The sequence below is a fragment of the Engraulis encrasicolus genome, chromosome 7 (assembly GCF_034702125.1).
Source record: "Engraulis encrasicolus isolate BLACKSEA-1 chromosome 7, IST_EnEncr_1.0, whole genome shotgun sequence".
NCBI classification, from domain to species: Eukaryota; Metazoa; Chordata; class Actinopteri; order Clupeiformes; family Engraulidae; genus Engraulis; species Engraulis encrasicolus.
The window spans coordinates 9,204,002-9,231,212 of record NC_085863.1 but is presented as its reverse complement, the minus strand read 5'-3'; the positions used below and the strand labels follow the sequence as shown (position 1 = coordinate 9,231,212).

The 27,211-nt window shown below is 42.5% G+C and overlaps 1 protein-coding gene across 1 annotated transcript; it reads left to right on the top strand.

The window, feature by feature from the left end:
* The first annotated feature begins 2,087 nt into the window (after nucleotides 1-2,087).
* Nucleotides 2,088-26,982, top strand: LOC134452434 (multidrug and toxin extrusion protein 1-like). The gene is made up of 17 exons (XM_063202829.1): nucleotides 2,088-2,332; nucleotides 2,894-2,995; nucleotides 7,779-7,847; nucleotides 11,275-11,423; nucleotides 12,192-12,234; nucleotides 12,453-12,497; nucleotides 13,664-13,761; nucleotides 14,591-14,688; nucleotides 16,100-16,213; nucleotides 18,487-18,554; nucleotides 19,845-19,953; nucleotides 20,180-20,255; nucleotides 21,710-21,779; nucleotides 23,093-23,225; nucleotides 23,888-23,982; nucleotides 25,082-25,157; nucleotides 25,871-26,982. Exons 1-17 carry the CDS (start codon nucleotides 2,153-2,155, stop codon nucleotides 26,110-26,112), a joined length of 1,767 nt encoding a protein of 588 aa, XP_063058899.1. The 5' UTR covers nucleotides 2,088-2,152; the 3' UTR covers nucleotides 26,113-26,982.
* The last annotated feature ends 229 nt before the right edge of the window (nucleotides 26,983-27,211 follow it).

Genomic DNA, 27,211 nt, shown 5'->3' with positions numbered 1-27,211 from the left:
TTTGATCACAAACATATCTGCTTGATTGCAAACGCACCTAATATGTCTGCCTGCCTTCTGTCTAACACACACGCTTTCTACATTCTGAGAAAGGGCTGGGCTGGTAATCTGGCATACAGGGCATTTTCCCAGTGGGCCGACAGTCCTCAGGGGCCGATGCTGTTTGTTTTCATGGGGATTGGCCCAGACTTCAGAGGGGGAGACCCATTGTTGTTCCATCGACAATATAGACAGTGGGTTCAACAAGTGTATGAGAGTGGCCTGTGAATGTGTTAGGGGGCCAGTGTGTGCCAAAAATGCCCGTGCCATTTTTTCATCTCAGTCCAGCCCTGATTCTTAGTCACTGAGTATCAATGTTCTGAATACTCACTAAGTATAGGTTTAGTGATCCACAAGTCTTGACAAAAAGTATTTAACCCCTTAACACAGCACCTATGTTATAACCTTACTGTCACCAAAATTGTAATGTCTACGTCTTAATCTATTACTTAAGGCTCTCGGCACTGTCATAGCAATGTTGTTATTATGTAGTTGAGTATTTTCAGCAAATAGTGAATAGGCCCGCCGGCGACCCCATCTGTAGTAAGAGGCTACATACTACAACTTTAAACAAGAGCATGTGAAAATCTCATTGGCTTTAGAGCGCAACAGCTCTGAAAATTAAGTTAAATCTAATGGTTAACTTGCATTTGGTCATTAAATTGTCATTTACGGTCATTTACCATTCATTCATTGGTTAGAGAATAAGTGGGAAAAAGTAATACTTGACTAAAGCTATTCACTTCAGACATCCCAGAAATCTTGCTGAAGAGGGGCGGTTTTGTAAAGAAGAGTCAGACAAGATTCACCCTGATTGTTTTGCTCATCTGAGCTGCAACTACAGGGAATGTCTTAGGTTATTGCAATTAAGGGAGGTCAACACCTATTCAATGGAAGGGTGTACTTGCTTATGCTCTGCTGTCCTGTGAATGTTTACATCATATGGCCAATAGAAATATTATGACATGCAATTGTTTGTGTGGTATTAGATTAAGCAGACACCGTTTGTTCAGTCATGCTATTCTATTGAAGATCAGACCTTTTAATGACCAATTTAACTTAAAATGAGAGAGATTAAAGGGAGAAAAGTTTGCGAGAAAAGTTTGCAGTGGGCTACAGGCTACTGTTGGAGTTTTGCACATAGTACATAACACAAGGGTATTGGGTTTGATGGACGTCACTGTAGACTGTTAACCTCTTGTGAAAAGAAAACTTCAGCAATACTCGCCTATAATAATACTTTTGTAGGATTGTGCCAGGGCTGGCCATTTTTGCCATAAACCAGGCCCTGATTGGCTCAAGCCATTGTCTACATTACTGTAAAGATGGACCGATGGGCTCCCCTATGTAAATGGTGGCCCGGTTTCTAAGAAAAAAGAAAGAAAAAAGATTACAAGAACATCAAAAAAACAAAAACAACAGCATAGGCCCCTGAAGACCGTCGGCCCACCGAGAAAATGTCCTATTCCAGATGACCAGTCCAGCCCTGGATTGTGTTATTTTTTATGTCCAAGATATTGTATAGGCCTACTCCAGTTCGTAAGCAGGCCTATTTTGTTGGGGGGTTTGCATTTTTAAAATAGGCTGCTATTGAAAAAGTATGTGCAGTCACACAACTTTTTTCCTTAATCAAAAACCAGCCTATCTAGTAATTGTTCACAGTTTCGGTGCAAATGGTTTTGTTAGACTATCTAAATCACATAAGCAAACGTTTCAAAGGAAATTTGTGTGTGTGGTAAACGGCGATTGTTGTGTCCGCTGGGCTTTGAATCTTTTGTTTATATTGGTCACACTTTAGCTTCATAATGGATCGACATGGTAAACCGTTAACTATGTATCTGCCTCGGAACGAAACCATGCGCCATGTGTGGCGGACAGTTGTCCACAGTGTTGAGAGCTAAACAACCCCGGTGTTCTCCCACTAGGCTACTGAAACATGCATTAAAGGGGCTGGACCAGTCGCGACTGTTGTCTCTTTCCACAAGCGGTGGTCCAAAGGCGTTCAGTCGGCGTGACCCCAGGATTGAACACGCACGCAGACACTCGCACACCAGCTGCACTGCCACTCCAAGAGTAGCCTACTTTACCACTTAGGCTACTTTATTGTCTAAGAATGGAGGTTGTCACAAAAACGTCTTACTCAAACGGAAAGTCGAAATGCGACGAGAAACAATCAGATGAAGTATCCAGAAGTTCCTCCGAAAGTGGAGGATGTGGGGGGCGATTACGTCGTTGGATACCTATCGGGTTTAAGGACGAACTTATTCAGCTCCTGAAGTTAGCGGGACCAGTGGTAAGGCGCCTGTGCCACCGTCGCTGAATTCATAGATAGAGTGCAACACGCGTATGATCTGGAGCTGGCGCTGCGTGTCAAACGGCGCTTTGGTGTCCGTGGTGGTATCTAAAAAGGCATGGTTGTTAAACGAGCCCACGTGCGTAAAAACACCAATTTCAATTTTCATAGTTGACACACGTGTCCGCAGTGAGCTTTGCGTTCTGGTATGAGCTGCTGAGTGGCCGTAGTAGCCTACAACAACACTAGGAGTTGAGTGTCCGTTGTACAACAACACTAGGAGTTCGTTGCAGGCTATGTGGTTTTTAAATGAGCTCTGTGCGTAAAAACAACAACTTCAGATTTCGAAGTTGATACACGTGTCCGTAACGGGCTATTACGCTCGCGTTGTTTATGTAAAGGTATGTAGGACTATGTATGTACCATGTATGCAGCGCGCGCGTGCTTGTGCTTTATGGTAATGCGTTCAGATGATTTAGCAAATTTGTGGAACTACTTTTATGACTTGCCTTTTATGTGCTCTACTATAATAATTCTGAACCTGATCTTGTGATTGTCCAGGTGATATCACAGCTGATGATCTTTTTGATAAGTTTCGTCAGCACTATATTTTGTGGGCACCTGGGAAAGACAGAACTGGCTGGAGTGGCCCTTGCCATTGCTGTAAGTGAACACACACACACACACACACACACACACACACACACACACACACACACACACACACACACACACACACACACGCACACACAGAGAGAGAGAGGGATAAACGTTGTTCAGGTATGCTGTGCTGTTTATGTGTTTAAGTGGGCCTATCCTATAACCAGTAAAACAGACAGTGCTGCTTGAAAGTAGGAGAACCCTCCAGATATTATCAATGATTTTGTGTTTTAAAAAAAAAACGTTAAAAATAACCTTATTCGACAGACATCTGAACCCGAATTTTGTCAAGCGCCCTTTCCAAATACTGAACAAGCACACACACAGAGATAGGCTACTTTGCCATGTAATTCAACTAATATGGTTTATTTCACAAAACTAGAAATGTACTACATGCAAAAGTATGTGTACCCTTGTGTGAGTAGCTTGTGTTCTTTTCCAGCTATTACTTTGACCAAATGTCTTCTGTAACCTTTTAACCATTCTCTCTAATCTGCATATGGGAATTTGTGCCCACTCCTCCTCGCAGACGTCAGGTTAGATGGACTTGGCATGCAGGTTTTCTTCAGGTCTCATCACAACATCTTGATAGGATTAAACTCTAGACTTTGAGATTGGGCCAATGCAGAGCATGGATCCTCTATCTCTGAACTCATTCCTTTGTGGTCTTGCTGAAATGCTTTGGGTCATTATGCTGTTGCATACTCCATTTTCATCCCAGCTTCCAACTGTCTGACTGATGGCAGGAGATATTGGTCAAGAATTTGATGATATGCTTGAGAGTTCATGGTTCCGCGGAATAATGCAGTATGGCGTTATCCAGTTCCAGAAGCAGAGAAGCAGCTCTACATGTACATGTTCACATTTCCACCTTCCAGCTTCACTGTTTGCAGGAGGTTCTGTTCTTCTTCATCTGACATTTATCCACGCATGGCTGTTTTTTGATTGTGACCAAATACATCTTTGATCTCATTTGTCCCCTGAGTATGGACTCCCAGAAGGCCTCTGGTTTGTCCCAATGCTCTCTGACAAAGAGTGCGTTTTAATATGCGACCTTGCCTCCTCCACTTGCCTCCTCCACTTGCTTCTCGTCATGATGACATCACTGACAATAGCATTATATTTCAATATCTTGCAAAAGCTCAATTGTAAAGTCTTTTTCTCATTTGCAATTGGGATGGTGAATGAAAAACAGTCCCTCAAAAGTTGTTGTGGCGAGGCTGACAGCTGGGAAACTTTATCGTTTTCTCCATGGAGGAGGGGCCAGGAGGCGGGACGAGGAGACAAGCACAAGTGGAGGAGGCAAGGTCACATATTGGGATGCACCCAAAGTTATAATGGGCAGCTTTGTCCTGAGGGCAGAGGCCTCCTTTTAGTAACACTCCCATGAGTGCCATGGCTATTCAATTGTCGTCTGATCATAGACCCATTCATGCACATTTGTCCTAGATGCTGCCGGAGAGGTCTGCCAGTCTGCAGGGGTAATGTGTGGGTTGGCCTTTACCGGATTTCTATATTTCCTGGTGGCTCTGGGTGATGGTTTTAATGGGTGCCCACTTCCTAGGCAGAGTTGCTGTAATCAGGGTCGCTGAAAGTTTTGGCTGGGCCCGGGACAAAGATATCTGAAAGGGCCCCTTTACAACCCAATGTAATGAGGATCCAATTCTGGGCCCCCTCTCTCCTGGGACCCTGGACAAGTGACCCCTTTGTCTCTCCCTGTCAGCTTCCCTTGCTGTCATATTTGTAAATCATCTGTCTTACTGCTGATGGATGGAGCTGATCTTATATCCCTCGCCAGACTGATGGTCTGCCACTACGCTCCTTTTCATGTCCTCAAATATCCCCTTTTCTCTTGGCATTACTGATGTGTATGGGGCCAAGTTGGTTTTAGTTGGTTTCCTCTCTCTTCTAATTAGTTCAGGCCACTTCCCTTTCTCAATGATGTCTCATCATGTCGTCATTGGTTTACTGAAATGATTAAGCACTCACATATGTGTATTGTCACCCGAGTATGTGCTTAACTTACCCAATGCTGCTGGGGGTTCACTCACTCTTGCACAAACCATAATTCCATGTTTCATGTAGGTTTTGGGTTCCACTAAATGAGTACAAGCAATTGATAAAACACACACATATATACATATATACGACATTTAAACTGATGATGATACAATAATAAAACCACACTAGGCAACATAAACATCTGAACTGCTCAAGGGGTTCACATCCTTTCAAGCAGCACTGATTCTTCATTCAAAATGTGAATAATGAGTATAACATGTGCTTTATGGCTTTCCTTTACAGCCTATACTGTGAGAGTAAATGGCTCTATATTGTACTTTTCAACATGGTCCAATGTTCTAAATTTGCTGTTACAGCACCAGAATAGCAATGGCCAAGTTGTAATGTATAACTAAAATCCTGGTGTAATGTCGTTGTGGTGTAAAATTATTGTTATGTTTTTTTCAGATTGGCCTAGAAAAACATTTACAAAATATATACAAAATGTTTTATAAACCATACAAAAGACTAGGGACCAGGGCTTGAAAACGAAATTATTTTTCAAACGTTCCGTTCCGAACGGTTCAGGCAAGTTTCAGTTTAACGTTTTCGTTCCTGCAATCGTTCCCCCACAAAAATATCGTTCCTGAACCGGTTCGGAACGAAAAATAACGTTCGTTCTTAACGTTCCTGCAGTGTTTAACGGCAATATTAAGTCTATTTTCGTGGACTTTATCTTAGAATAGACGTACTCATTATTTCCCCTTGATTTACACAGCTATTCTCAAAAATAATAACACATCCAAAAACACTCAGATGGGCTATCCATCCTGGCAGATTTAACCGGATGCCTATAATTCTTATAGCCTATGCCAGCCCAGTAGCGGTGGGTGGATGTTGATTAGGGAGGCACAATACAGAATAGCCAGAGAGAGTTTTAAAAAATAGCCGGAGAGAGTTCCTAAAAAAAATCTCTGGAATAGCGCAGGTAAACGTCAGCATAATAAGAGGTGTCGATAGGCATGGATTTCAGTGCTTGCCCTAGCTCTATTTAATAGGCCATGATGAGGTTTGCAGCAAGTGTACCGTGTAAGTAAAAGGGACACAGTTTGGAGCCACAAAAAATCCCAAACTGTTTTGAGATGTGCACGATGCAAGGGGTCACTAGTTCTAGAGAAGGGACAGGTTGCATAGTCTGAAACCTCGGATATGCTCTCAGATATCGGCTACCAACCATTCCAGTGCAAGTCCATCACCACAAAACCGGAGACCTTTTGTAGCCTAACAGACAAGCGAAACAAAAAAATAGTAAGAGTTTCCACGTAGTCCATCCCATCAGCCCAGCCCTCTGCACGACAGAAGAGAATAATAACTTAAACAACAACAAATGCGCTGTCTTTCTCTATCCCTGCTTGTTGTCACACGCGACCTAGGCTACTGTTATTCGTGATGACAGCCAGGAAATATTGCGCAATAGGCTACTGAGGAAACCATCGAAACATTGAGCGGGCCAGCTAACGTCAGCTAGCGTCTGTCCATCTGCCACGAATGACTTTATCCCGCATTGACCACAACAACAGATAAATAAGACGTCCTTGATTACAGCACATAAAACACCAGCTCTCACCTCTCTTCTCTACAACCGACAGTGGGATACACTGCGCACAACAAAAGCACTTCAGTAACTTTACGACAACATAATTTGCCATAGCCTAACCGCATTGAACATCGAGGCACTCGGCGGTGCCATTACAAGTAGTAAGCTAAACATGACTTACCCACCAGTTGCCTCTCCAGACGAGCACTCTCTGCGAATTAGGTTTCATCAAATCGCCCTATCCAATTCCTTTGCAAATCATAGACTGTATGGTCCAAATACTCTGTCCCTGTAGGAATCCCAACACCGATCTCAAGACATGTTCTCTTTTGCTCTCCATGGTGTCAATATAAAACTCTGTAGGCGGCGGCCCCCTACTGTCCGTGAATGAGACTGAAGAACAGCGCGGGTAAAGTGTCATTTCTCTTACAAAAACTTATTTGATATTGGTGGTCAACAACTTTAGGGCGGGTTTATTAGAGACAACTTCCAATCACTACGAGAAAGCCAGGAGAACAGACAGTTTAGTTCTAGTTTCCTATCAAAATCTCTGAGAAGCACATCCTAAAATTTACCCAGGAAGCTTCTCCATACAATGCACAGTCGCCCTCTGATTGGCCAATGCTCCTCAATATTTTATCAATCGGCGGCAAGAGCTCAGGTGAAGCAAAATGCTGTTGCTGTACGTGTTTCCCCTCATACACGTCAGTAGCCGAACTAAAAGACTGCTTGTCGCCATGGTTACTCCTCACACAAAATCGTGCACTTGTATGAAATATAGAGAACGAAAAGAAAACCGTTATTAACCGGTTTTGTGGATTTCAGAATAACGTTTCTGTTCAGGAACAGTTGAAGACCATTTCGTTTTCGTTTCCGTTTCCGTTCCTTGTAAAATTCCATAAAATTTCGTTCGTTTTCGGTTTTCGTTTTCGTTCCTTGAACCGGTTCGGAGCCCTGCTAGTGACACAAATTTTGGGGAAATCAAGTGTGTGTGTGTGTGTGTGTGTGTGTGTGTGTGTGTGTGTGTGTGTGTGTGTGTGTGTGTGTGTGTGTGTGTGTGTGTGTGTGTGTGTGTGTGTGTGTGTGTGTGTGTGTGTGTGTGTGTGTGTGTGTGTTCATTCGAGTTGTTCCTTTCTTGGTCATTAATAAAACATGGCTGTATTTTCTGTTTGGTGTGTAATGTTCCAGGTGATCAATGTTACGGGTGTTTCTATTGGCGCTGGGCTGGCATCGGCATGTGACACACTAATATCACAGGTAAAAAAAAATCCTAACTTCATTTTTTGAATTTCAATGACAGACTTATATACGTAAACTTGTCAGATATGTGTGTTCTTGCACAGCTCTGCAATCTCCCCTCACAGAAGAAATGTAGTTTTTTTTGTTTTGTTTGTTTGTTTGTTTTGGTGTGGTTCACTTTCACACTGTTCATTTTAGTAAATGGACCAAAATGTGTCAACAAAGCCAAGCGTCCTGAGGTCGTTCAGTTATTGCTCAGAAACGGCATGCGCAAAAAGTGCTAAAAGCCGCCTTTGCAACCACATGTGGACTGCACACTGAATTCGCGTCAAGTTAATGAGTGCCAATCAGGTCAGATTTAGGGGTGGGTATTGCTAACCACCTCACGAAGCGATACACATCCCGATACAGGGGTCAGCAGGATACGATGCGTATCTGACATATGAATGACCAATCGTGACTTTTTCTGTATAGTAAGTTGTACTGTAGTGAATGTAAAAGACTGCCTTCACAAAACTGTAGGCCTGCTGTTCATGAAGCAATATGCATCAAGAATGCAAGTTGCTGTGTAGCATTGAAAAGTCAATTTATTTGATAAAATGAAATATCGATACTGACTCCCCCGATAGGGAAGAGGCGCGCGATATTGCGTCCCGATATCGATATTTTGGTAACACTTTATTTTAGGGATACATCTATAAGCACTAATGCATACAATGTTAATGCCTGCATAAGTAACTTGTAAGGCATGTACTAAACAAACACTTAGACCTACTAGGTCCTTACTAAGGTTAAATTGGTAATAAATCCCTTATTGTGCATGAACAAGACATTTGCGAATACATGCCTAACAAATGTTTGATTTTGTTTAGTACATGCCTTACAAGTTACTTATACAGGCACATTGTATGTATTAGTGCTAATAGATGTATCCTTAAAATAAAGTGTTACCAAACAAAGAAATAGAAACTGAGTAACAGAGCTTTTTCTTGAACTTAAATACAACCAGTTGATACAAAAGTGCAGAATATATGCTATTCTGATATGTCACACCATAGAGTAAGCTAGGTTCTACCTGCCAAATTGGCTAGTGGCACTGAAATTGTTACCAGCCACAGCCAAGTTTTACCAGCGTTTGGCCTGTTGGCAGGTGCCAGTGTCAAGCCCTGCGTGGCGCCAAGTCGGCTGTCCTGCCATGCAGTAACTCATACCTCGCTGCACTGGCATGGGACCTCCTCCATGTCCTCAGTAATATGGGGTGTGTTCAAAATATCTGTAACACTTTATTTTAAGGATACATCTATTAGCACTAATACATACAATGTGCCTGTATAAGTAACTTGTAAGGCATGTACTAAACAAAATCAAACATTTGTTAGGCATGTATTCGCAAATGTCTTGTTCATGCACAATAAGGGATTTATTACCAATTTAACCTTAGTAAAGACTTAGTAGGCCTTAGTGTTTGCTTAGTACATGCCTTACAAGTTACTTATGCAGGCATTAACATTGTATGTATTAGTGCTTATAGATGTATCCCTAAAATAAAGTGTTACCGTTTGTTTTATTTCCATGTAGAAACCCACATACTCATCTTCTTGCTTTAAGCACCTCATCTTCTGACGTTAGATGTACAGCGTCATGATAAAAAAAAGGAAATCAAAACTGTGGCTGGTGGAATACCTGAATGGCTAGTGACTCGGGAAAACCACTAGCCACAGCGGCCGGCGAGCGAAAAAGTTAATGTCAAGTCCTGCGCCCCACGTGACATGAATCATTCATGATGTATAAGGAGCCGATGTCCTGGGTCTTCATTTGGTTGATGTACAGTCACGTTTTCTTTGTATAGCTGTTTAGTCGGTTCCTCTTTTTGTGGAGGTGGCTATGTGTGGATGACATAATCGCGAGGTGGCCTGTGAGCAAGGAGTTAATGTGTGTGGAGCAAGGTGAAAGCACATATGTCTGGCAAGAGCCAGGTTGAGCCTCAGGTCCGTTAATGTCTAATCCGACAGCAGGATGGTCTTTGAACCACACCTGGAAGCAATATACTTCAACATTTCTTTTATTTAATTTGAGACTGAATGCTGTCAAAGATGTTGTGAGGAGTGAAAGTAATTCATGGCATTTTCACACTTAGTCAGCAAGTGAACCTAAGTGAACCGAACTCAGTCCTCTTTAAGTGGACCATAAAGTGAACCGACAGAAAAAACACTCAGTTCTGTTTTTGTTCATATTGTAAATGTTTCACAAAAAGAACCAGTTGCTCTTTCCGGTCCTGATAGGCTTACGAGGGGTCTGGGTACACTTTGGAGCGTTCACATATGCACAGAAAATGCTGAGTCACGGGTCTGAATTCACTTAAATGGCTTAAAGGGACCAGGTGTAAAAACACTATTGGATGAAATATAAAAGTGAATTACAGAGTGAAATAAACATGTTGTATAGCAGAGTATGCTTTCCTCCTAGTTTCATTTAAAAACATCCAGTCAATCTTAATTTAAGTAAAAAGCACCCAATAATTAATACTTTTGAACTGGAATTTAGAACTAGAACTCAGACTATGTAGACTTGTTATAAGACATTTGTCCATCTGGCAAGTTATTTGTACTTACACTACAGATTTCTTCACTAATTTCAAGCAAATATTGCTTATAATAACAATAACAAATATATAAAAGTAAAAATAGCTATAACTTGCCCCACGGACAAATGTCTAATAAATAAAAATTCTAGTACAAAATTACTAGTTATTTGGCTATTTGAATACTTAAATTAAGATTGACCAGGTGTTTTTGTTCGAAACTAGAAAAATAAGCTTGCTAAAATGTTTCATTTTTTGCAGTGCACTAACTACTTTGTACACACGTCACTCACAGCTGGAGTTTTTGTGTCAACACCTGCTAGTTCAGTGATATCCCACGTCTCACTGCACACTGTATCCCAAACATGTGGTGGGAGCATCTGTGATGATGTCACTTCTGCTGTGGAGATACATATCAGTTGCACCCAGTATCTGTCATGCAACCCCCGACCATCCCACTATCCTGCCGAGCACCTTGCCGGGGTGACTCGTAAACTAAACACTGGCTTGATTGTGCGTGTGTGTGTGCACTCTGCTTGCTCTCTCTCTCTGTCTATCTCTCACGCTCTCTCTCTCTCACGCTCTCTCTCTGTCTCTCTGTCTCTCTCTGTCTCTCTCTCTCTGTCTCTCTGTCTCTCTCTCTCTCTGTCTCTCTCTCTCTCTCTCTGTCTCTCTCTCTCACGCTCTCTCTCTCTCACGCTCTCTGTCTCTCTGTCTGTCTCTCTCACGCTCTCTCTCTATCTCTGTCTCTCTCTCACGCTCTCTGTCTCTTTCTCTCTCTTTCTCCCTCTCTCTCTCTTTCTCTCTCTCTCTCTCTCTCTCTCTCTCTCTCTCTCTCTCTCTCTCTCTGTCTCTGTCTCTCAGACGTTTGGCAGTAGCAACCTGAAGCGGGTGGGTGTGATTCTGCAGAGGAGTGTCCTGATCCAGCTGCTGGCCTGCTGCCCCTGCTGGGCCCTCCTCATCAACACAGAGGCCCTGCTGCTGCTCGTCCGGCAGAGCCCCCAGGTGGCCAGGTGAGGAGAGAGAGAGAGAGAGAGAGAGAGAGAGAGAGAGAGAGAGAGAGAGAGAAAGAGAGCGAGGTAGACAGACAGACAGTGAAAGAGAGCGCACACTGTTTTCAGAACTGCGTTCCCAGTAGCCTACTTACTTAGTTGAGTAGCACTTACTGAGTAGTTACTTAGTTACTTGAGACATTATCGGATATTATCTAGGCCAGGGGTGTCAAACTCAGGCCTGTGGGCCAAATCTGGCCTGCGGAGTCATTTTATTTGGCCCGCGAGATCATTTCAAATGTGTATTACAGTTGGCCCTCATCCATCATTAGTAATGTACAGCCTACCAAGACTTGAGCAAGAAATTATGTATGAGCGGCCAATAACACAGCTGCCAGTGTGTGTGAAATTAAACTATGATTTACTAAACATAAATCTTGATCTCGGCCCGTGACTTTGTTCCATATTCCGATTTTGGCCCTCAGTCAATTTGAGTTTGACATCCCTGATCTAATCAACATCAACGACACCAACCACCTCACATTGCGGCGAGGTGGAGGAGGATGACGGCTGCCATCCCTGGCCCTATTTAGATTCAATGTTCTCCTTTGAGGGACAAAAAGAGAATTCATTTCGTATGAAGTGTCTGCTCTGCCTGCCCTTGTAACTTGTGTTACAAAGCTGTTTTAATAACAAACCATAATGGTATTTGCACTCTATAAGAGACTTATTGTATCATGACAGGCCATTTTGAGTGATTTCTAACAGAACTCCGTCTCTATATTCCAGTTTATCACAGCTTTACGTAAAGATCTTCATGCCCGCGTTACCTGTGAGTTGAAGAAGCCATCAACATTTCACTTGTTTCTTTCATATATTTCTACCTTTCCTGTGTTTTTTTAATTGTGTCCTATTTTTATTACTATTCTTTTATGTTTGTAAAGTGTCCTTAAGTGTTTACAAAATGTTATTATTATTATAATGCTTATCTGTGCTCTATAAGCTAATTTCACCTCTCCCTTACTGTTACCTCTCTTCCATCTCAAACAGGCTGCCTTCATGTACCAGCTGTTGGGCAGATACCTTCAGAACCAGGTGAGTAACCCAGAGTCTCGGTAGTGAGAGTCAAACTGGGCTCAAGCAACACTACTTTAAAATTGTCTCAGATTTTGAATTCGGTTTGTGCCACACACATAAACAATCGCAACTCTCAGTCTTATTCCAGATCGTAACAGATCCAACATTCTATTTCTAGTCATGAATATCAAACAGTGTTTGATATCTACAGTTTGTGATCTGCGACTCTTTGGAATCTGCAAAATTCTATCTTAGAACGTTGTGCAGGACTTTGTCATTAGAGGGGCTTTTCAGCCAAGAATCAGGCCGGTAGTCATGTAGTTTGAGCCTACCGTTCCAATGTTCCATATTCCATCAACCCCTGTGTTTCATTTTTTTAACTGTTAAACCAGTGGTGGGCAATTATTTAGAATATTGCATGTCAATAATAAGAAAATATGTAATGTGCACTGACATTATTGGTTGGCTATTTAGCATTTAAGAAGTTCTTGACATTGTGAAATGTACACAGTAGCATGTACTTGGCTAATCTGAACCCCCTGCAAGAACCCTGTCTTGGGTTGCCATTTTAAGAATGTTGGTGGTATCACTTTGGATACAAGTTGTGGCCTTAGTTTGCCCACCTCTGGTTTAAACCGTGCCTGTGGTTTGAACGCTGACCATTGGCTGCACGGCATTGCTGCTTCACTGCTAGTCTGTCTTGTCAGGCTAAAAACTGTACTTGTAACAGGGACCAGTTCAGTCAATTTCAATGTGCTGTTGTATTGCTCACGCTACCCTTGACTTGTCAGTACCCGGTGATGCCACATTTTTCGGCTCAGCCCTTTCCGAGATATGAGCTATTCTAATGGGGTCAGCGTTTGTTTACATTTTTTAAAAAATGAATATAGGCCTACTCCAAATATTTTCCCAAAAGGTACCGCTGTTTGCTAGTTGTCTGCTGATGTTGTATAACCTTTTGGATGTTTTTGGGAATAAATAAAAATGTTTTTTTGAAATGTAAACAAAGCGCTGCCCCAATTACAATGACCAGGATCTCGGAAAAGGCTGAAGAAGAAGAAAAAAAAACTCGGTTACTGACAAGTCCAGGGTAGTGTGAGCATTACAAGTGCATGCTGCAATTGACTGAACTGGTCCTTTAAAATGAAGTGTAATCTTGAACTGTGTTTTTTGCCGTTTGTCAGGGAATAATATGGCCGCTGGTAGTAGTTGGAGCAGCAGGAAACATTTTAAATGCCATCATCAACTACATCTTCCTGCATGTGTTGGACCTGGGTGTAGCGTGAGTGTGACTACTACTATTATGTGTCTGTAGCTTTTTTTGTGTGTTTTAGACATCTGTTTATACTACAGTATAATACTATAAGAAGCAATTACTTTTTATGTTGATTGATTTAGGTTCGTATGGTCAGTGATTGTAATTGTGATTCTGCTTTGGCGTAGCTGCAAGTCTGCTTGTGTCTTTGTGGTGTGCAGATAGCTTTAAACACCTGCAAAACGCCTATTAAATGCCTAAGCCATTTTTGGGGGGGGGAAACGTGAATATCTCAGCCTTGTTCATTCAGCTCTAACATATCAACACAGTCTAAGGGTGTTTTCACACCTGGTCCCTTTCAGCCACTTACGTGAACTCGGAGACCTGTGACTCAGCATTTTCCGTGCAGAACGCTCCAAAGTGTACCCAGTTCCCTCAGAAGTGAACCGTACTAAGACCTTTATTGACGTGGTCTCTGACGTGTGGTTCGCTTATGAGTCTTGACAAGTTACGCTTGTGACTAGGTGTCATCACTTAGGTAGACATCTAGAGGACTGGGTGTGATTAAACAAAAAAGAGAACAGACACACACATCTTAAAAGTCTAACGAGACCAGAAAGAGCAGCTGGCTCTTTTCCTAATATGAACAAAAACAGAACTGAGTCTTTTTGCTGTCGGTTCACGTTTTGGTCCACTTAAAGAGTACTGATTTCAGTTCACTTAAAGGGGACTAGGAGTGAAAATTTTATAAAGCTGCGTCATGCAGCTCCCGGTACTAATGTCAATGTTGCGCTACAGGCGCAGCACTCTGCATCAATTGGGTTAAATGTGATTTGTTGTACTTTTGTCTTCCCAGGGGATCAGCTGCGGCCAATTCCATTTCCCAGTATGCTCTAGCGGTGTTCCTGTACACATACATTGTCTGGAAAGGGCTTCACAAAGCAACCTGGGACGGTGAGTTAAATCACAAACTGCAGAGAGGGTAATGTGTAATACGACTGCTGTTTTTAGATCGTCACTGGGCTCAAGGTGTTTCAGTGCAGTGTCTCTGATGGCTTTGTAATGTTTTACGAGGAGCGTGATGTGATGTACGTAAGCCATTGTGGAGGAGAGGTCACACTTAAAAAAAAAAGAGACTTTTGTGAGATTATGAAACAACTATATCTTTGTAATGTTTTTGTAATGTAACAGATTTTATATTTGTAAGTAACCATACTGAGTGTCTGGACATTTTGCATATGACCAACTGATGGTAGACAGGGAACATCATATGACAACATATTGAGTAGCCATGTGCACAATAGTGTACTGCACTGGTGTCAGGGGAGGAGGGGCAGGGGTGTTGGGGGGTGGCTCGTGGACAGAAGGGACTGTTTACATGTGCACATGTGCAGAGTGTTGTACAGCACGCTCACCATGTGGGTATAGCCATTAACAGAGTTTGAGTTAAAATGTCTTCAATAGGCACTCTCCTACAGATCTCCCATACAGTACTGTACATTATATCCTCTGTGGTTTCCTCTCTGTGTTTGTCTGAATTCTTGCAGTCCCGACGGTAATGATGCACGGGGCCACTTTTTGAACAATGTTGCTGGGCAACATCATGGTTGCCTCTTCATTTTCTGATAGAATAGAAGTTTAAATATTCTCCTGCTGATCCAAGTTCTCTTGAAACTAGAGATGCACCGGATCCGGTTCCGGTTCCGGATCCGGCAGGATAATAGGGGTTTTCACAGGATCCGGATCCGGCAGGATCTTAAGCAGTGGATCCGGTATCCGGCAGTTACCTAAAAATCAGGATCTGGTGCATCTCTAGTCTTTCACAACCCCAACCGCTGCATGGAGTGAAAGCCCTTTGGAAGCGGCCGTTGTAGGCAGTTTGGCAGCAAGCCAATGAGTCTAAAAAATAGTTTGAGCCAACGTAATAAAAAGGGCACATGTGTGCGAGTAGACTATATGTTTCAACCCTTTTGTAGGATCCGGTATCCGGTTCCGGATCCAGCAGGATCTTAAGCAGTGGATCCGGTATCTGGCAGGATCCTAGAAATCAGGATCCGGTGCATCTCTACTTGAAACAACCTATATTGTCATGGCCGAGGCCCTAGTCCAAACTTATTGTACAGCCATGGCCTAGTGGTTAAGGACATGGGCTTTAGATCAGAGGGTTGCCGGTTCAAATCCCATCCTTCCAATCCATGGTTGTAGTGACCTTGAGCAAGGCACCTAACCCCACACACTGCTCCAGGGACTGCAACCAACACCCTGTGCTAAAAAGATCAGTATATAAGTTGCTTTGGATAAAAGTGTAATGTAATGTAAATGTAATGTAACTAAAAAGTTGTTCTCTCTACTTATCCCCTTGTAGGTTGGTCCAAGGACTGTCTGCAGGAATGGGGGGCGTACATCAGCCTGGCGCTGCCTAGCATGCTCATGCTCTGTGTGGAGTGGTGGACCTATGAGATTGGCGGATTTCTCGCAGGTCAGAAAAGGCTGCAGGGCGTTGATTTTCTGCCTTTGCAATGACCTCTCCTCTCGTGGTGTATGTGACGTCTGCAGGGCCCCAAGCACATGCTGAGTCATACACTTTGGCTAGCGCAACAAACACATGCACATGCACACGCACGCACGCACGCACGCACGCACGCACGCACGCACGCACGCACACACACACACACACACACACACACAGGGGGCCTGGTTGCCATCTCTGATTGCTGTTGTTATTCTGTGTTTACGTCTGCAGAATCACATAAAGACGCTTCCATATATATATAATATATAATATATAAACAGGAACACTAAATGTTACCAAATGTTCAAGTTTTCAAGACTTTTACTGAAACAGTTGACATAGAGTCTCTAGCCAGGTAGATGTACTCATTTACTGTATCTCATTATGAAATAAAAACCTGTATTGGCTAAAGGAAATCTTCATGGCAGGACGTGTGTGCCGTTGAGATCATTTGAGGTTGGTATGTTAATGCATGTGTTACATAACAGAACAAAGATACTCTGCTTGTCCAAAACAGTCTCCACCAGAATATAATCCCACACAATATGCTTTAAAGGTACACTGTGTAAGATTTTTAGTTTTTTATTTCCAGAATTCATGCAACCCATTCACTAATGTTACCTTTTTCATGAATACTTACCACCACCATAAAATTCTATTTCAGGCCCTACCGTGGCCTAATGGTGGGGCACTCGTCTGCTACGCGGCCGACCAGGGTTCTATTCTCGGTCCGGGTCCTTTGCCAGCCCTTCCCGTCTTCATCCCAACTCGCTTCCTGTCTGTTCTTCACTATCCTGTCTCATTAAAGGCTTGAAAAGCCCCCCCCCCCCAAAAAAAAAAAAAATAAAAAAAAAAATAATAATTCAATTTGATACATGAAAAGGGGGATCTTCTCCATGTTCCGCCATTTTGAATTTCCAGAAATAGCCATTTTTAGCTGCAAAAATGACTGTGCTTGGGCCATACAAGAAAATATTTGTTTATTACTTAGTAAACTTTCATGAAAAGATCAAATATGGCAATAGGCAACCCAGGTTCAATGAGCAGCATAGTTGCAGTACCTTTTTTGACCATTTCTTGCACAGTGTACCTTTTTAAGTGTATACAATATGTCATTGGATCACCTTGAGCTTTTTCATTTTTAAGCAGCTTAGAGTACCAAGAAAGGCGCTATATAAAACTGATATATTATTATATTATTATTATTAATGTGGAATTGTTTCAATACATGTCAGCAATATTTAATGTTGCACATGAATTTTTCATCTTGTATTGATGTTGATGGCATCTGAATGTTGCATATCCGAAAAGTTAAGGTGGCCAGTCCATGTGTGAAAATGATGTACTGTGCTCGCTGAACCACTCTGACACAATGGGATGTTCATCCTCATGTCAAAAGACACCCATGGTCAAATGATAGTCTGTTTGAGAAGGATCAAATCATTAGCAGAGGCGATCACCAGGAGGCTCGTATTGATATAGGTTAAGTGTTGAGGAAGGAGTCCTTACAAGTGTGCACTGCACAGGTTTATAAATCTGAACATTATTGTGTTTTCCAAAATTAGGTAAGGACCATTTTTCTCTTTTGCGATGGATACACGGAATTTGGACAGCACAGGCATGCCATTCCAAGATGACAATGCCAGGATTCATCTGGCTCAGATTGTGAAAGGGAGCACACGTCATCATTTTCATGGCCACCGCGGAGTCCAGACCTTGTGACACTGCAGAGGCTTATGGAAACAATGCCACCGCAAATACGTGCCGATGACCAAAGCTGAAGGGGATCCGACAAAATATTAGAGTGTCTGGCCTACTTTTTCATGATTTTTTTGATGGACTGTTTAAATACTGTAGTCAGCAATTCTATTGCCTCTTTTCCACTGCCTGTTTTCTGGTAGGCCTACAGTTTGACACAGCGCGACTCGGCCACCACTTTTTGCTTTACGATTGAACTGTGTTGTGCCTATTCGAAAAGTTAAAAGTGGCGGCAGAGTCACGCTTTGTCGAGCTGTAGGCCTCCCTGAAAACCGGTAGTGGAAAAGAGGCATAAGTCACCCATAAAAAGTCTTTTAGATGGTGTTTTTAGCATTACATATTATGTAGTCTCGTAGACATGGAAGGTGGTTGAATTCTTCTGAATGTTTACCATGGTATTTATTTCCGACATTTATGTTGTGCTTTAGTATACACAGTACAGTATGTGCAGTAGTTGATCATTCACATGTGTTCTCTCCTAGGGCTGATCAGTGAAGTCGAGCTTGGGTCACAGTCTGTGGTGTACGAGGTGGCCACCATCGCATACATGGTAAACTAACTAACCAGTTATAGTGAAACAATAAACCCATATATTATGTAATGCAGTGGTTGGGACCACCAACTAATATACAGCAATTCTATTAATTAGTAACAATAGTCACTTACATCGTTAGTAGATGTGTTTACTTTCCGGTGAATCTCACACACCGGACAAAGTATTCATGGAAAATCTTGCAATATTAATGGACAAAACAAAATTGCCCAAGAATATGGGGGGTGGGGGTGTCACGAAAATATTTTAGGATCACAAGGTGGGCCCGCTCAAAAAGTTCGGGAACCACTGGTTTAAGGTTAGGGTCTCTCCAGCTGGAGTCATGCCATTTTGGAATTTCCCCATGGGAAATCCCATGCTGCTTTGCACAACTGTTCCGATCTGATGGCAGCTGCCCCAAAGCCTTACAGTAGGACAGTTGGGCAATCTCCACTGTGTCCTTTCCGCATTAGCAAAATTAGCAAATTTAGCATCTCAAAACTGCTTAGCGTTGCGAATGTTAGTGCCTAGAAGTGGGCGTAGCACACAGCAAATGCAATGCGATGCAATACAGGGAATATGACAAGACTTGCTGTTCGTAGTAATAACTTCAGATAAACATCACAGATGATAAAACTGTTGTGATTATCATTACCGAGACAGTTGATAGTTTACATATTTGTGGTGATTACCCCGCAGTATAGTTTGTTAGTCCTTATTTTTGGCTTTTTATGTGGTGGTTCTATGTCGAGTCTATGGAAAGACAGCCGCGATAGGCACGACCTCGATCTCGTTGAAAGGCGGGGCTGCAATTTATTTCCTGGTCCTCCATTTGTGTAACTCTCCTACTGTATGGCTCTGAGCTGCCCTAAGCGAGGGAGCCAATCGGAGAGTGGGGAGGGATGGAAAGGCGATGACTCGCACTACTTGACAAATGCAAGCTTTGTAGTTTCAATAGATACAACTGAAACGATTGTCACATGGGTGGTGTATATATGCCAAATGATACATTCGTAATGCCCAATAAACGACCATGGGCAATCGTAAACCACGCCTTTTACTACAAGAAATTTCATAGCCTCAAGACTATCTCATTTGCTAATCATTAGAATTGATTCTGAATTAAATAGTTCCGTTGAGTTTATATTACGCTTCCATTCAATTCCGGAATTGTCAAGTGTTTTTACGTTATGATTTTAAAGCGGAATTTAGTTTTATTGGGAATTAAACTGAGTTCATTCTGAATGAAATGTCTCGCGTGAACGAGGCCATGGACCTGAAAAGGCTTGTCCGTTATGTCTTTTCTAGAGTCCTCTGGGTTTCTCTGTGGCGGCCAGTGTCCGGGTGGGCAACGCTCTCGGAGCAGGAAAAACCGAACAAGCAATCATGTCTGGAAAGGTGGCAGTTGTGTCAGCAAGTATGTCCTGGTTTCACAAAGTGACCAAAAAGCGGAAATATAATATAATATATATATTATACAGTACATTTTGCCACAATAATTCAACTCTTTGAGAGTCAGATGTATGTGTTGGTTATATGTTGAATTAACACTTCAAAATGTACTGTGTAGGGCCCCTTGGCTTTTGGACATTTACTTGACGTGTAAATGCTTAATGTGTGTTTCTGTTTGTGTGTTTTTGTAGTGGCCATCTCTTGTGTGATTGCTGTTCTGATTGGTTGCACAAAAGATGTGATTGGCTACATATTCACCACAGACCAGTAAGCAACACACACACACACACACACACACGCACACACACACACACTAGCCCTCACTTAGCCAAATACATGGAACCGAATACACAGAACAGAAATGCTGAACTCAAAGGGGGCGTACGCAAACCATGAGTGTATGCAGCGCTCAACTTGGAATGTCAAAAGAATGTCAGAGTCTAAACAATGCAGTTGCATTAAAACTAGGGATGCCACTTAGAAATGCACACTATGTAGGTCTACATAACGTGTGCCATCTCACAGCACTTTGCTTAGCTATTTTTGAATAGGGCAAATAGTCTCATCCAAAACGATGCTTTAATTCATGGATATACCTCTTGATTACATGTGATTTCCAAAAGTTAGGTGCTGTAATTTTATGTTAGTCTAAATTAACACCAAGTCACAAGCGTCACAGGAAGATCTTGTATGCATCAATTTGGCTTCATGTCATTTAACGGTGAAATGCCACAAGTGTGTATAGCTCCCTTTTTAAAAGCCACTTCAGAGCGATCTTGAAGCTGTGCACTGTACTTGTATGCGAGGTCACGTAGGCTGGTATGAAGGTACACTAATGATACGCTGTAGCTACAGTACTCCGCGGGAAAATATTGGAAAATATCAGCACCACACATTTGGACAGCTCCCCTTAAAGTGATATTGTCCCATTTTTGGAAATATGCTTATTTTACACCTCCCCTTGAGTTAAATAATAGTGTTTCACCGTTCTCGTATACTTTCAACTGCTCTCTGGGTATGGCCGTGCAAATTTTACCTCCAAGCTAGCAGTTAACATTGAGTCCCATGAGACCAGTTAGCCGCCAGCTGGTTTCATAGGACTCAATGTTAACTGATAGCTTGGAGGTAAAATTTGCACTGCCATACCCAGAGAACGGTAGAAAGTGCAGGAGAACGGTACAACCCTATTATTTAACTCAGGGGGAGGTATAAAATAAGCTTATTTCCAAAAATGGGACAGTATCACTTTAAGAGCAACGTAGGTGTCACAATGGCGGTATCAAAAAGTGGCTGAATGGCAGTATGTCGGAGTGGCAGGATGTCAGATTGGTGGCTACCCTCCGGGGCCGTGTCCTCCTAGTGACGCAACACCTTCAGCGTTTCTGCTAGTCAGGTCAAGAGCAATGCAAGTACTTTCTGAGCTCCTGTAAAATCGGGAACTCCACCCACTTTGTTGGGAAGCAAACAACCATTAGCATACCAAGGGAGGCGGGTCAACCATGTCGTTTGGGAAATGTTAATTGCTATGCTCTTGGTCCGACCAAGTCTCGAAGAGATTTGAAAGTTGATGATAATCAGGCTAACTTAACCTATCCATGGTGCATGTGTCCTAACTGCTACAGTTTAGCCCTTGTTGACTTATTATTCCTACTGTACTTGTATGTTCATGTAGGCCTACTGGCTGTTTCTCTGTCCCATGGTCTTTGTATTGTCCTCCACAGGGAGATTGTTCAGCGGGTGTCACAGATCATGGTCATGTATGGATTTTTCCACCTCTTTGATGCCTTTGCGGTAAGAGGCAAATACACCATTATTCAAACGTTTTAGAACACCACACTTTTACCCCACCACATTTTTTACTGACATTTCAGCTCATTCTGTTTTAAATTCAGTTTTAGTTTAAAATAAGTTATTGCCCCTTGCCTGCACTCTCGTCTTGCACGTTTGCTAATATTTTTTTGCCCCACTTCAAAGATGTCTTAAGAAAAATGTAGAGTTTCTAATGCGTTTGCCTTATTATCCTTCCACTGAGAAGCACATTGTGATAAGATGCTACATGCGCTAAATACATCTTACTCCTTCTTGCCTGCTCTTACTTACCTCCAAAATCCTCTGTAGTACTATGGATAATATGAATAAAGAATCATGGACATGTAGCTGCAGTTGGAACCACCATAACGTAGCCCGTTTACTTCATTCAGCCTCGAGCCAACTCTGAATACACAATACATTCACCCAGAGCCATCTAATAACAGAGTTGCGCAAACCGGGGACCAGGAAGTCGGTTGGTGATGTGATTCGCGTGGATTAAAATGTTTCTTTACAGTAAACTTCTGTTCGTTGGAAACTAACACAGAACCATCACATACCAAACAAAGATTAAGTACAAACAAATTACATTACCTTTACCACATTTTCTGTGTTCTACGGCCACCTCCTAGAACTAAGTAACTTCTAATAGAACTAAAGTCAATAGGGATTTCCATGTTAACGCTCCGTGAGGCTCCATGAGAGCCGCCATTGCTGTGGAAAGATTGGTCCATAGAGGTCTATGGGAGTGGCGTAACTCTGTTATTAGATGGCTCTGCATTCACCTACGTCCGTACGTAAGGTCAAGACGTCATCAATTCATTAGTACGGTATCTAACTAGGGACAATTACTAGGGCTGCACAGATACACATTTTTTCACTTCCGATCCGATCCCGATATCTAAATTTGGATATCTGCAGATACCGATACTACTCCGATCCAATACCAAAACCTCATATATGCATGAATTTCAACTTGAGGAAGGCTCAAGATGACTATTTGGTCAGAAAAGGAAGTCAAAAGAACAGGAAACGAATTCATAAGTAAAAGTATCAAGTAGAAAAGTAACAATCCCATCCTGAAAACTAATATGCAAGTGTTATGACTTCAAATTAACATTACACCTGGCTCAATATCAGTCCTGGGAAAATTCCGATACTTTGGGAAAATTCCGATCCGATCCGATCTCTGAAAATATGTTGATATCTGAACCCGATACCGATACACCGATACCGATATCCCATCCCCAACAATTACATACTCTTACTACACCCTCCGCCGTGTCTCTACCCAGGGTGTAACGGGGGGCATTTTGAGGGGCGCTGGGAAGCAGCTGTTTGGAGCTCTGGGAATAATCCTGGGATACTACTTCATCGGATTCCCGATCGGAGTGTCGTTGATGTTCGCTGCTAATATGGGAATTGTTGGTGAGTATTTTAATATTTAAAAGTTGGGGGTTAAGCATAAGGCCCAGGGGCTGGATGGGGCCTGCCTGTTGGTTCAATCTGGCCCCAGAATTGTAGAGGAAAAACTGTAGAGAATGTCAAAATAAGAAGTAAATCTCTAGCCCATTTCAAAATTTCAGACGTGAGAACAAATGTATTTTTTGGTTTCCATTTCCAATCAATGCTCCTGATATATCTGGTGTCCACCTAGGACTAGCAATGTGATTCCAATATGAATCAGAAATTTATTTCGCAATTACATTACTGGTCCGGCCAGGTCCGCCAACAGCTTTGGGTGGGCCCAGGACAAAGTCGTCTAAAAGGGCCCCCCACCCAATACTTACAATGTAATGATGATGACCCAATTATGGGCCCCATCTCTCCCTGGGCCCAGTACAAGTGACCTGTTTGTCCCCCCCCCGGCCCTGGATCCGGCCCATTTGAGATCAAATAGGCAGTATGTGGCCCCTGCACTGAAATGAATTTGCCACCCCTGGGGTCTATGGAGTGAGTCTATGGTATCGTCCCGTAATGTCTAACCCCCACAGCCATTTGCTTCGTCCACCACCACTAAAAAAAATGTCCCAGATTTTGCCACTCAAATGTTGACTGGTGGTGTGTCTCTGGCCCCTTTCCTCTTACAGGGCTGTGGACTGGCCTCTTCGTGTGTGGTTTCATGGCATCGCTGGCGTTCGTCATCTTGTTGGTGAAGATGGACTGGAAGAAGATCACCGTTGAGGTCAGATTCACATCGACAGCATATTGAGTGATGTTACAGTACAGTAGCTGCTTCCCTAGTCTATTTATCATTTATCCACTTTTGCGCTTTTGGTCCAGTGACTGAGCGCATCATTTTTCCAAATCAATCCCTTCAAGTTGTGATAAAAGCGTCAGATTTGGCGTGTACAGCTGGGGCTCAGCCAATTACAGCTTTAGTTACAGACATACCGTGTAACACGCCATGTAACAGCATTATACAATTTTGCAGCAGCATTTTCTGAAAATCTGTCAGTGTGTTCTGAGAATTTGTGTGTGTGTGTGTGTGTGTGTGTGTGTGTGTGTGTGTGTGTGTGTGTGTGTGTGTGTGTGTGTGTGTGTGTGTGTGTGTGTGTGTGTGTGTGTGTGTGTGTGTGTGTGTGTGTTGCCTTTTGTGCCTTAAATGCTGATAGGACAGTGAAGAGTATGACGGGAGGAAAGTGGGAGAGAGAGATGGGGCAGGACCCAGGTTGGACTCAAACCTGGGTGGCCATATGTGGGGGAGCTTAGCGCGCTGCACCACAGCGCCCCCATATTTTTGGGTTTCTTTTGCAACAATTCTGCACATAACAGGAAATATGAGGCCTCGTGATAATATGTAGTGCAGATGAAGATAATACGCAGTGCAGATAAAATGCTGATTACACAGGAATCCTTTTCTGGGAAAATGGAAGGGACTCTATAAGTAGATCATGCTTGACTGTTGCTCACAGTGTTAACATCTGCATTGGTCTATCCCAATCTATCCCAATAACTCACAGAATGTCTTTTTGCACAATTACCTTTTTTACATTTATTATCTTTACTATTTAATTTTATTTTCCCCTCCCTGACTATTCCTGTGTTATTTGTGTCTTGAAATGTCCATGTGGGCATTTGTGTATTTGTGTATTTATGTAGGCTACTGGACACCTGAATTTCCCCCTGGGGATCAATAAAGTTACTCTAACTCTACTCTACTCTACTCTACTGTACTCTACTCTACTCTACTCTACTCTACTCTACTCTACTCTACTCTACTCTACTCTACTCTACTCTACTCTACTCTACTCTAACATCTTCTGGTCTGTCTGTCTGTACAGGCCCAAAAAAGAGCTGGAGTAGAAGTTCAGAAGACTGAAGGGGCTGTGCTGGAGAACAAAGCCAGCTCTAAAACCAGTAAGTCCTCCTCACGCCCCATTTCACATTGCCGTTGTCTTCATGCACGTGGTCTTGCACGGATTTCTCAGAATTCATCCAGAGTTCTGTATGGTACTGAGCGCTTAAAATGACATGTGAGAGTAAAAAAAAAAAAACCTCGGTGTACCCTCGTGCACACCAGAAACTGTCTTGTGCTCATCGCAAATTTTCTCGTGCGCATGTGACCACTCGAAAGTAGCCAGAAGCTCAGAGCCATACACTGAACATGATGATGGCTGCAGAGTTTGAGATTTTTGCAATCCTCAGAAGATGAAACATTTATGATGGCACATTAAAACAAATAGATGATTGCGCCTAAACAACCATTGGATTTCAGGATTCTTCTTAAATGTTGTTCTGACAAAATATAGCCATGTCGCCTTGGAAGTGATGCCACAATGTGTATTTAGTGCAGCTCTAAATTGAAATAAAGGCATGCTAATTTATGAATTGCCATGTTTTCCTTTCTAGCCTGCAGTCTGACTAAAATGTTTCAGGTGCATGCACGACAAAGTTTCTGGTGTGCACTCGAAAATGTTAATGACAGTTCACAGTCTCGACTTTCTAAAAAGGCTAAGCATGTTAATTTAGGACAAACTGAGGAAGGATTGTAAGTCCTGGAGTCCTGGATTCATGTGAATCCAAAAAATACATTTTTTTTTCTGCTCAAAATATATATATTTTTCCCTCAGATCTGACAGACGAGGACTTATCAGGGCAGACACACACACAGCCAGAGGGCGCCACAGAGCCAGAAGAGAAGAGCTGTAAACTAGAGACCGTGCCAGCTCATGGGTCCCAGGTCACCATCGTGGGTGAGGTGCTCTCCAACACGCAGCTGGTGCTGAGGCGGGGAGCCGCCCTCTTGTGTATGCTCGTCATCTTAGTGGTCGGCGTCCTGATCAACGAGGTCGTGACTGGACGACTCAGATGAACGTCAGTGTTGGGGACACGAGGGGCAGCCGCCGCCTGATGGTTAGGGAGCAGGGCTTAACTTTATCGTTTTTTTGCTCACCGGCCACCGTGGCTAGTGGTTTTCCCAGACTCACTAGCCATTCAGCCTTCTACTAGCCAAAGATTTGTTGTCAATTTTTTTTTCTTTAGAATATTCCTGCATTTGCACAAACAGTTAATGCATTACTGAGATTTGTCATACAAAAAATGTTACCTGTCAAAGTAGCTAGTGAGACTGACATCGTTACTAGTTTTACCAGCATTTGGCAGGTTGGCAGGTGCCAAGGTCAAGCCCTGTTGGGGAGTCATTTATGGTTGAAGCGCCCTTGAGCAAGGCACCTATCCCCATATTGCTTCAGGGACTCTAATAACAAAATGCACACTATCACACACAAAACTAAACATACTGTATAAGACATACAGCAGACTGACAATCAAATAGGAACACAGAGGGAATAGACAACGTACACATGCAGTACATGCACAAAACACACACACAAACACATAGAAATTAACATTTTGCAAACAGACTGCAAGCTTGAGTCTCCTTTAACACACACACACACACACACACACACACACACACACACACACACACACACACACACACACACACACACACACACACACACACACTGAATAGTGAAACTCTGTAAATCACTGCCAACAAAAATTGTTTGTAATAGAAATATCTGTGTTGATTTATATTTGTGACAAAATGAATGCTATTCAACATGTTAGAATGATATTGTAAAGGTTATTTTGTGCAGTTCCCTATGAAATGTGATACCAACCCACCAAACCAGCATTTTTCTTCTGAATTAAATGTGCAATATGAAATCTTAGTTTTCCACAGGATCTAGTCAAGGTGATGTGAGGGTGACTGCCTTAACTATAACGTGCTGAGGGAAACCCTGTTACAGTTTTTCTCCATTGGTTTGGCTCATTTCTTGAAACTGAGATGACATTCCTATAACTAGCATTGCAGATAACCAGCAAAATGTCATATAAAATGTCATATAGCGCACTACTTCTCTGGGCAATATGAAAGTCAAGCCAAAAAAGATGAATGTATAAAT